General features: G+C 40.6%; 1 protein-coding gene across 2 annotated transcripts in view; it reads right to left on the minus strand.

Annotated features, from left to right (window-relative positions):
• The window catches only part of LOC110445643 (probable ATP-dependent RNA helicase DHX34), a 65,744-nt gene that overhangs the window by 26,158 nt on the left and 28,595 nt on the right, over nucleotides 1-10,991 (minus strand). For both annotated transcript variants that reach the window (XM_021490358.1, XM_021490360.1), the window contains one exon: nucleotides 3,166-3,276. In XM_021490358.1, the coding sequence (XP_021346033.1) occupies nucleotides 3,166-3,276 (111 nt within the window). The remainder of the gene's footprint in view (nucleotides 1-3,165; nucleotides 3,277-10,991) is intronic.

Below are 10,991 nucleotides of genomic sequence, written 5' to 3' on the forward strand. Positions count from 1 at the left end.
AATTGATATGGAATATCATCAGGACCTGAAGCAGTATCCTGTGATTTTCTAAGTGAATCAACAAGTTCTGGTAGGGTAAAGTGTTCATTATAACTTTCTTTGTTTGATGATTTGAAATTGAGCCGTTTCTTTTNGTCGTTCTATCGTGTGCATGTTCTTAGATCTGTAACAGATCAAGAACTCATCCACAAATAACGACCCTTCTGTTGATTGACCAAGACATTTGACTATATCATTTATTTTAAGTCCAAACAGTGTGACTGATAGGATTCCACCCTGTGGGACTCCCATTTCCTGTTTAGACGTTTCAGAAAAAGTTGAACCAACACGGACTTTGAAGTGTCTATCTGATAGGTAATTAGATATAAAATGGCGAAGGTTTCCACGTACGCCAAGGTCGTGAAGATCTTTCATGATACCATACGGCCATGTAGTATCATAGGCCTTCTCAAGATCAAAGAACACGGCAACAAGGTGTTCTTTCTTAGCGAAAGCCTCTCGAATGAACGTCTCTAATCTGATGAGATGGTCATTTGTCCCTCCGTTGTCAGTATAATGTGACCGGGTGGGGCGTCCTGCTGGGTGTCTTCGGCAGTATGTTTCAGTGAGGTAGCACTATAAAGTCGGCATCAGTTCCGCGCTATTACAAGAAGACAAACACGAACATATCGCAGCCTCCCAAAATACACACACATACACTACACGCATGCATCTTGCACACAGGGGAGGCCGTCCTTAAATGACCTTAGCTGTTAATAGGACGTTAAACAGAATCAAACAAACAAACAAACAAACAAACATTTGTCCCTCTTCTATTTCTAAAGCCACTTTGAAGAGGGGATATTATATCGTTGGCCTCAAGAAACCAAACCAGTCTAGTGTTTATCATTCGTTCTAAAGTTTTACATACACAACTAGTCAGAGAGATAGGACGATAGTTNTATCTGGGAGGAATATTTTTATGGACAGCTACCGCTGCGCCACCTGCTGCTCTGCTAACTACAGTTGGAATGTTAGTGTAGAGTGAGAAATTTCTAAGCGTGATTGGGTTTTTGAGCATGATTTCTTGAAGACAAAAAATGGCAGGTCTAAATTCTTTTGATAGATTCAGAAATTCTTCTATATTTGCATTTAATCCGCGGATGTTCCATTGGATAATTGTGTTATTTATCTTTTGATATTTTGGCTGGATTTCGATGGAGTCGAAGCACGAAGCGCGGAGGCATTCGTCTCCATCTCATCATCGACATCTAGTAGGACATTGAACCGGTTTGTCGGGTCCTCTGATCCTTTGCCAAAGTTGACATTCAGATCCGGTCCTTCGGATTTGCCCCTCGCTATTTTAATTCTTTTCCTAGGTTTGTTGGTGGGTGATGTTGTCTCTGGTTTCAGTTTGGATCGAGGAACAGATGTGAGTGAGCGAGATCGCTGCGAACGCACATGTGCCCTAGATGTGCCAACCTTTGGAGGGTTTTCTCCTGAAGAGGAAGGTGTTTTTGATGGTGGTGCTGGTTTTGATTGTGGTGCTGGTTTTGATTGTGGTGCAGGTTTTGATGAAGATGCTGGTTTTGATGAAGATGCTGGTTTTGATGGTGATGCTGCTTTTGACTGTTTGTTGTTTTTGGTTGGTTTTCGTATAGACGTGAAACGAGATGGGTCTCCCGTGAGGATTTTCAAGTTATCTTGGCCAGACATGTCTGGGACTTGTGAGCCCCAGGCAGGTATGTCTGCAGATACTTGAACCGAAGCATCCTTGACTGCGACACTGTCAACCGGCGACCGGACTTTCGTCACTTGTGCATATGAGGGAGCAGCCACGTCCGTGCTCTCCACTATCCTCCTAGCCTCGGGGAAGGAGACATTTCGGGTAAATTTGACCCGCAATATCTCTCTCTCGCGATTCCAGGCAGGACAGTCTCGAGACGAAGCAGCATGCTTTCCCTCACAATTAACACAACGCAGGTTGGCAATATCACAGTCGCTTTGGTCCTCATGACCTTCACGACCACAGTACTGGCAAACGGTCTTCCGCCTACATCTTTTTTCATGATGCCCGTACTTCTGGCAGTTACGGCATCTTAATGGATTAGGGATGTAGACGGAGACACTGCACCTTTGGTAACCAATCACTACGGCCGAAGGTGATGGGGTAGCAAAGGTCACTACAAAAGTGTCTGTTGGAACCAACTTGTTGTTCTTCTTGGACAAAATCCGTCGCACCTCAGAGACTGGGATCTCCTCCTCGTGGAAGTACTCCAGTATGGCGGCATCAGTGAATATAGTTTGATTACGTAGACCTCTAGCGCTGGTATTTTTCTAAGTAGACAAAGTTAATAAGTTCAATGTGAAGTATTACCAACTGCATTTGTAATGATTGGGAAGAAAAACTCCACTCAGATTCCCTTTATACATGGATTTTAACATAGAAGCAACTCATTTTCAAGCTTACAGAAACTTCCCCGGTTCACGTTTTTATATGCTTTATTTTATAACCCATAAATTCCCATCAATTGGGCAATAATTTTGATGTTATGCAGTTATCATTCCTAGATAATATATAACTAATAATTTAACTAACATAACAATAAACTATCAGGAAATTGTCCCTAATTTTCCCACTAGCAAATTCACGCACATGTCAAGTAGGCCAGTACACGTGTCGTAGCGGGCAAGAAGAGACTAGCAAGGTAAAATTTCCAAAGAAAAACTGTCAAAAAATATCAAAAATAGCGTCAGTTCGCCGCACGCCGACACCAGATGCAGTAGATAAAATGTGGTGTACCACACCCGTCTCTACATAGTTAGAGAACAGCTCTTAGGTACCAATATCGATTAGAAGGTGGATGAAAGTCACTCTTGTGTATTCAGCTGGAAGTCGGGAGTGAAGAGACCGCGCCAAAATGGCACATCGATGTTACCGTGTAACTCTACGAGATCTCGTTTCGGCGCGGTTAACGGTCCAAGCAAAATAACTCCTCCGAAATTCACCAGTTTCATATTATAGGGAACCATTTAGCTCAATCAGAAGTTGTAATATAGTTTCAATATAATTTCGAATCATCATCAATGCCTGGAATACTAGTTAATTACCCAAAACACCATATTATGGTAATTCTAGGTCTCCGAATGGAATCAGTAAGGTTTAGCATTGGTGTTATACTTTACCCGAAGCAGCTGTTTAAACTGATCCTTGAGTTTTGTCATCTCGTAAAATCTTTGTTCCTCCAGGGCTCTTCTCTTACACCACTTTCTTGTCCCTCGACCATCAGCCTTCACCTAAACACATGTAAGTATAGTACTGTATTTACATAGACCAACCCAGAAACAGTCTTAAGAGAACTTTTGCAATTAAAACAAGAGGCCAAGAGGGCCTGTATCGCTCACCTGGATACCTCAGCAATCATGGCAAACTATTCTCCAAATGAGATCAAGGGAATATGCCAGACCCCAAGGCCAATCCTTGTAGCATAGCTATATTAGATTTTTCATGCCCAGCAATTTTATGTATGGTTATGGGGTGGGGATCTCAACTGTTTCCAAGCTTTGACTCAGAAACTAGGTCCCTAGAGTTGTGGCCAGACCCCAGGATCGATTCTAATATCGTGACTGCATTTGTCTCTTTTTGCCAAGCATTTGTATATATAGTTTTGGGGTGGGGATCTCAACCGTTTCAAAGTTATGACCCAGGGGCCAAGTCTGCAAGGGTGGGGCAGACCCTGGGATCAATTCTAATGTCATGACTGCATTCGTCTCTTTATGCCCAACAATTGTATATATAGTTTTGGGGTGGGGATATTAACCATTTCAAAGTTATGACCCAGGGGTTAAGTCTCCAAGGGTGGGGCAGTCCCCAAGGCCAACCTGGAAGCATATGTGCAATCATCTCTTTATACTCAGCAATTGTATATATACGGTTAACGGGTGGGGCTCTCAACTATTTCCTAGCTGTGACTAAGAAACTAGGTCCCTAGGGGTTCGGTCAGACCCCAGGGTCTATTCTGATATCATGATTGCATTCGTCTCTTTATGCCCAGCATTTGTATATATAGTTTTGGGGTGGGGATCTCAACCGTTTTAAAGTTATGGCCCAGGGACTATGTCTCCAAGGGTGGGGCCAGACCCCAGGAACATCCTGGAAGCAAATGTGCATTCTTCTTTTATACTCAGCAATTGTATATATGGTTATATGGTGGGGATCTCAACCATTTCCAAGTAATACATTTTATTGGCTCCACCCCTTAACCCGGGGGGTCAGCCCCACCATTTGTACAATTTTGAAACCCTGCCTCCCATGAATACTTCCGACAAAATATGATCAATATCCATGACATAGTTCTACAGAAGAAGTCGTTTGTAGCAATATAGCCAAATTGCCCCCTTTTGGCCCCGCCCCTAAGCCCCCTGGGGAGTCAGCCCCACCATTTGTAAAATTTTTAATCACCAGCAACCTAGGGATGCTTCCAGTCAAATATGGTTGATATCCACTTCTTGGTTCCAGAAAAGTCGCTTAAAGCAATATGGGCAAATTGACCCCTTTTGGCCCCGCCCCTCAGCCCCCTGGGGGGTCATACCCACCATTTGTACAATTTTGAATCCCCACCACCTAGGGATGCTTCCAGTCAAATTTAGTTTAATTCCAACCAGTGGTTAAGAAGAAGTCGTTTAAAGAAATTGTTGACGTACGGACGGACGGACGGACGGACGACGGACGCCACGGTATGGCATAAGCTCACCTTGGTGAGCTAATAAACTATTGAATTTAAAAAGTTTTATTTCATAACAGACTATGAGGTCTTTTGTACGATATTCAAGGATATTCTTGAAAGAAATTTTACAAATTGTGTCAGTATACTTATATATTACGCTTTTGCAGTGTTACTGTTTTAAGGACTACAATAACATTGGGAGTGCCCCAAGGATCCGTCATAGGACCCACTATGTTCATATTATACATAAATAATATTCTAGATAATATCAACTCTACCGGCTACGTTTTTGCTCATGATACCAAAACGGTCAAAGTGATATGTGGGATTAACGATACAAATGATGTCCAAGCGGATATGAAAAGACACTAAGTGGAGCGACAAATGCGTTCTGAAATTGTAAATCTATAAACATCGATCGTGCGTCAAGTGAACGAATATAGTACCTAAACAATGCAGCATTAAAAAGAAGTATGCCATGAGAAGTATCTTGGAGTGATTGTAGACAATGCCCTAACATTTGAAGGCCAAATATAAGTGCGCAGGTAAAAAAAGGTCAATTCAATGTTCACGGAGATTCGACGTACTTTTCCGCTATTTTATAAAACTCTAATTGGAGTTCATCTAGAATAAGCAAACACGGTATGGTACCCATATAAAGCTAAACATATTGTCATGCTGGAAGGAGTTCAACGAAGGGCAACGACTATGAGTTATAGACGTGCAAGAGGTGGTGTCATAGAAGTATACAAGATAACGAGTGGTGTCTGTGATCGAAACGCATCAGATTTCCTTAAATTGTGGCATGACTATTCCGAAAGACATGGTACCAGTGGGCATTCAAAAAAACTTAACTTAACGAGTTTAAGTTCAGAACTAAAATTCCATTTTCTCTATAGAGATATCAGTCTACTTTGATAGTTCGGAAAATAGATAAAGGCAGGGTCCACAGGGCAAGTCTGCTCGAATATAAAGTCAGTTTGTTTGTTTATGTTTAACGGCCCATCGACGGCTGTGGTCATTTAGGGCCATGGTGATTTATTTATTTATTTTATTTTTTTAACAAACATGTGAGTAGCAACGATTAAATCAGATAAAATGGTTCATTTTAAAAGCATTCGCATTGTATATGTAGATAATAAAAAATAAAAAAGGGGGTTAAAATAATAAAAGAGATAACGAATCGATGATATGGAATATGCGATATATATATAACGTCAAAAATGATAAGGTGGATTAAAAGACATCAGAGTCTATAAAATAGACCGATGTCTTTCAAATAGTTAAATAATGCCTTCGAATCCACGGAACTGAAAAGTGTTTTCATATCCGGGACTCGGAAGTAGTTATCACGAATGTGTTTAAAATCGGAACATTCTATTAAAAAATGTTCCACTGTAAATGGAGTGTCACATGCGTGGCATGAAGGTATATCTTCTCGTTTTAAAAGGTACGAATGAGTAGGATATGTGTGCCCAGTGCGGAGCCGAGCGAGGACAACTTCCTCTCTACGATCTTTCCGACTGGGAATAGATGTTTTAAGTTTCGGTTGTATCTTAAAAAGTTTGTTGTTGGTCTCCAGAGACCAGCGTTTCTGCCATTCATTTTGAATGGCTGTACGAATAGTAGGTTTAAAATCTGTGTATGGTAGTTTGATATTTGTTTGTTCGAGATTCAATGCATTTTTTGCTTCCCTGTCAGCAAATTCGTTGCCTTTAATTCCGACATTGCTCGGAATCCATAGTAAAGTTATTTTTGACTTATTCAAGATGCGAGATATTCGAAGAGCAAAGTTTTGTATGAGTGTGTTTTTAGGATCTCTTAACTGTAGACTCTGTAGGACAGGTAGAAAGTCTGAACAAATGATCACCTTTTTAATGCGGTGTTCATCGATATGGTCGAGGGGCAAACGAGTGGCGCATGCTTCAGCGGAAAAGATGGAGGCGCCGTCTGGTAGTCGAACTGAAGTGCAAGTATTAGCAGTACAGCAGGCTGCTGTCACTTGCTCACCTTCTTTGGAGCCATCGGTGTAAAGTTGTGTATGAGAAGTGTAATTCGAAGTGCAAGTATTAGCAGTACAGCAGGCTGCTGCCACTTTCTCACCTTCTTTGGAACCATCGGTGAAAAGTTGTGTATGAGAAGGGTAATTCGAAATGCATTCCCGAAAGGAGGATTTGTGTTCTTCGGGCATAACACTTGATTTCCCTCGCTCATGTACTGTAAAGTTAAAATCAGGGGTTTGAATGGTCCACGGAGGAACATCAGATATGTTAAATTCAGCTATGTCCGTCAATTTTATGTTGAGTTCTTGCAGGAAATTCGAAATTCGGATACCAAATGTTGGCAGAAGTTTTGGTTTTGCGTAAATATGTTTTGGTATTTGGGGTTGAATACATAAAGTCAGACTTCAAACATAAAGGGTACAAGTTGTGTACGTTCCATCCGAACATGCCAGCACTTATTTCAAAACATGCAACAAAAATTGTGCAAACTGTGTATATACACACTCGACAGATACAGTTCAAATGTGAAAAGAACGACAAAGTTTATAACATATTACAATCATTGACATGCACATCAGTCAATGTAATATACCTTAATTCCTGCAAAAAATGCAAAATGCAGTATGTGGGTGAAACCAACACATATGTAATATTACAATCATTGACATGCACATCAGTCAATGTAATATACCTTAATTCCTGCAAAAAATGCAAAATGCAGTATGTGGGTGAAACCAACACATATGTAATATTACAATCATTGACATGCACATCAGTCAATGTAATATACCTTAATTCCTGCAAAAAATGCAAAATGCAGTATGTGGGTGAAACCAACACATATGTAATATTACAATCATTGACATGCACATCAGTCAATGTAATATACCTTAATTCCTGCAAAAAATGCAAAATGCAGTATGTGGGTGAAACCAACACATATGTAATAGGACGAGGGAAAGTGATAAAGACAGTGCCGACGCCGGGGCTCGAACCCGCGACCCTTGCCTCTCCAGCCCGATGCTCTACCGCTGAGCTAAAGGGAAAATCCCTACAGCTGGCGCTTGTAAGGCAACCTAATCAATCCTCATCTTTAATACAAAGCTCAATATCGGAATCAACAACCACTGCTGCTCCATCAAGCAGAACAGATCAGATTTTCCTGTAGCAAGTCACTTTAACCTGCCGAGTCATAGTCGGAAAGACATGCAGGTTGTTCCTATTGATAATTTGCCCATCCTGGAATGACTCGACGGTATTTTGGTGTACTTGACCTCTGCAAGATTTACCCCATTCAAGTTGTAGATGGTCTTCCGCTTGTTTTTTTCTTTTTGTTATGTGCATGACGACGCATTTGTCTGGGTTGAAAGTCATCTTCCAGTCCCATGTCCACTGATGAAGAGCGTTGAGGTCGGCCTGCAGGTTGGTGCTGTCTCCGGCAGAGCTGATTGGTCGGTATATGATGCAGTCGTCAGCAAATAATCGAATCCCACATTTCACTCGTTCAGGTAGGTCGTTGATATACAACAGGAAGTGTATGGGGGCTAGTTTTATAATGAAAGAGAACATTGGTATTGAAGGAAAGTTTTCCATAGTGTGCAAAGACTGGATACGGTTTCAAGAATGGACGCCAAAAATAAAAATTAATTAGCACCTGCATGACTCTAACCATTCACCAATAACACAGAGTCCGGCGGAGGGGACTATAAACGGTGTCCCGTGTAGGAGGGTCCGACCTGCACGTTAAAAATCCCTCTGTGTATTGTCGAAAGAGTGGGCGCGTAAACGCCGGCACAGAGGATAGGATTAGATTAGAAAACATATTTTTAAAAACAATTCGACGGACTTCCAAAATATAGGAACAAAACAAAACACAAAATAGAGTAGGATATAATTTAAGGACAGCCTTGATATGATGTTTGTTTGTTTTTTTGATTTTGTTTAACGTCCTATTAACAGCTAAGGTCATTTAAGGACGGCCTCCCCTGTGTGCAAGATGCATGCGTGTAGTGTATGTGTGTGTGTATTTTGGGAGGCTGCGATATGTTCGTGTTTGTCTCCTTGTGATAGCGCGGAACTGATGCCGACTTTATAGTGCTACCTCACTGAAACATACTGCCGAAGACACCCAGCAGGACGCCCCACCCGGTCACATGATACTGACAACGGGCGAACCAGTCGTCCCACTCCTAATTTGCTGAGCGTTAAGCAGGAGTATAAATTACCATTTTTAAAGACTTTGGTATGTCTCGGCCAGGGGACAGAACCCAAAGCCTTCCTCACAGGGGCGAACGCTCAACAAATGGCCAAAAGTGAGGCATTGTCAAGGGTGACATTAGGAAGAAGAAAATTATTTAGAAAGGAGAGAAGAAATAAGGTCCCAAATTTGGATATGATACGCCCTCCTCCTAGGCCGACGCCATACAAGACATCATCATATGATACGATCAGTGACCTCCCTATCTTTTAATAGAAAAACAAGATTCATATATTATAAGCCCAGCAAATTATAGATCCCCCACAAAACCCTCTTCCTAAAAACCATTTTTTATCTTTTATTTTATTATATTTGATTCTCAAATACTTATATAACCCGAGGTACATAACAAATATAGTATATATATACCTCCCTATAAGAACAGGAATATATGCAATAAATGCACTTTCAAAATATACAAAAAATATTTATTTTGTATGTATATATATATAACATAAGCCATATTGGCCAATTTTGAACCCCCTCAACGATACCAATACAGCATCATCTGGCGTGACAAACAATTTCGAACCAAGGGGTCGTCTCCAAATTAAATAACATCACAAGATAAGGATAGGATGAATACACGACTCCTAACCACCCCCCGAGGGAAGCCAACTTCCCTCACGCCGACAGAACACTGACTTCCGTACATAGGTAGTTGACAAACTGGTTCACTGATATTGGTCTGCTGACTCGCACGCGCACAGTTTATGAGACGAGATTAAGTGGACGAAAAGGCTGCATCTCGGAGTGTCATTTCGTCAATAACTTAAAATACTATATTTTTCTCATTTTCACCAAATTTTGATGAGACATTTTTTCCAAAAACATGGGTTTACTACATATTTACCTTTCTACGCCATATTCTAAATATCGTTTTGGGACGAATCGTCGTGTCATTTTTCCAGCTTCAGCATATTCACGTGTCAGTTTTCCCGGTATAGTACAACCCCTTTATCGTTGTTCGGTTAACCAGTTAACGCTAGTCAAGAAACTTATTGTTTTCAAAATATTTTAGCATATATTTCTTATATTGTTTTCATGTAATATGAATATAGTTTTTACTGCATAATCCTACTTTTTTCTACTAGCATGCTTTCTACTTTGTTATTGTTTTTATACCTATGTTTGTCGTAAAAATAGCTCCACAGAGCTAATGTTTCAATGTTATGCCATATACGACGGTAAATAAAGCTTCTTCTATATACGCCATCTTTGTTTTACCGTCAAACTTTGCCCCTATAATATCTTCCCCGTCTCTGTACCCTCTCTCGTCTTTTGTAAATAGTTGCCATTATATACGCGATCAACAGTATGCATTGTTTGTCCTCATATTTAATGTATCAATACAAGATTATCATTTTGAGCCTCGTCAAATTTTGATCTGTATGAGACATCTCGTCACATACATCATATATATAATACTGCAGCACTCGCGGGATCGGGGGCAATCATACTTCTGTTACAACATATATTTGTTACAATATTCTTTATGCAAGTAGTAGCACTAATGTGACTTTATACATGTTACGAGTCATCTCCTGTTAACTTTAGAGGCACTAATGTGGGACCGCCTGCAGATTTTCTTAAATAGATTAGTTATTAGCTGGATTGCAACGAAATCAGGGCTTTATATAGATTGGCGGTTTCCGTCCATCAGTTTTTGTACTAAAGTTCAGAAGAATGGTTAAGCTCAGTTTCCAATTTATCAATCAGTCCACATCAAATAAACTTGGATGGCTTATATATATGTATCTATAGATGCAATGCTTCGGATGCTGCTTCTGGCCTACATTTTTCGCTTGAACAATAGAAGATAGGTTTAGGTCACTTACAAAGTAACTACTTGCAATTGTCCTACATCAACTAAACTTGCATGGCTCATGTATCTAAGGATGTTTATCAAGTACTGCGCGATACTTCTGACCTACATTTTCTGCTTGACTGACCAGGTTAAAAAGTTTGGTTGAGGTCAGTCCCCAGATCAACTAAACCTAATTAATGGTCCCGGGGGGGGGGGGG

The sequence above is a fragment of the Mizuhopecten yessoensis genome, unplaced genomic scaffold (assembly GCF_002113885.1).
Source record: "Mizuhopecten yessoensis strain PY_sf001 unplaced genomic scaffold, ASM211388v2 scaffold2329, whole genome shotgun sequence".
In the NCBI taxonomy this organism is placed as follows: domain Eukaryota; kingdom Metazoa; phylum Mollusca; class Bivalvia; order Pectinida; family Pectinidae; genus Mizuhopecten; species Mizuhopecten yessoensis.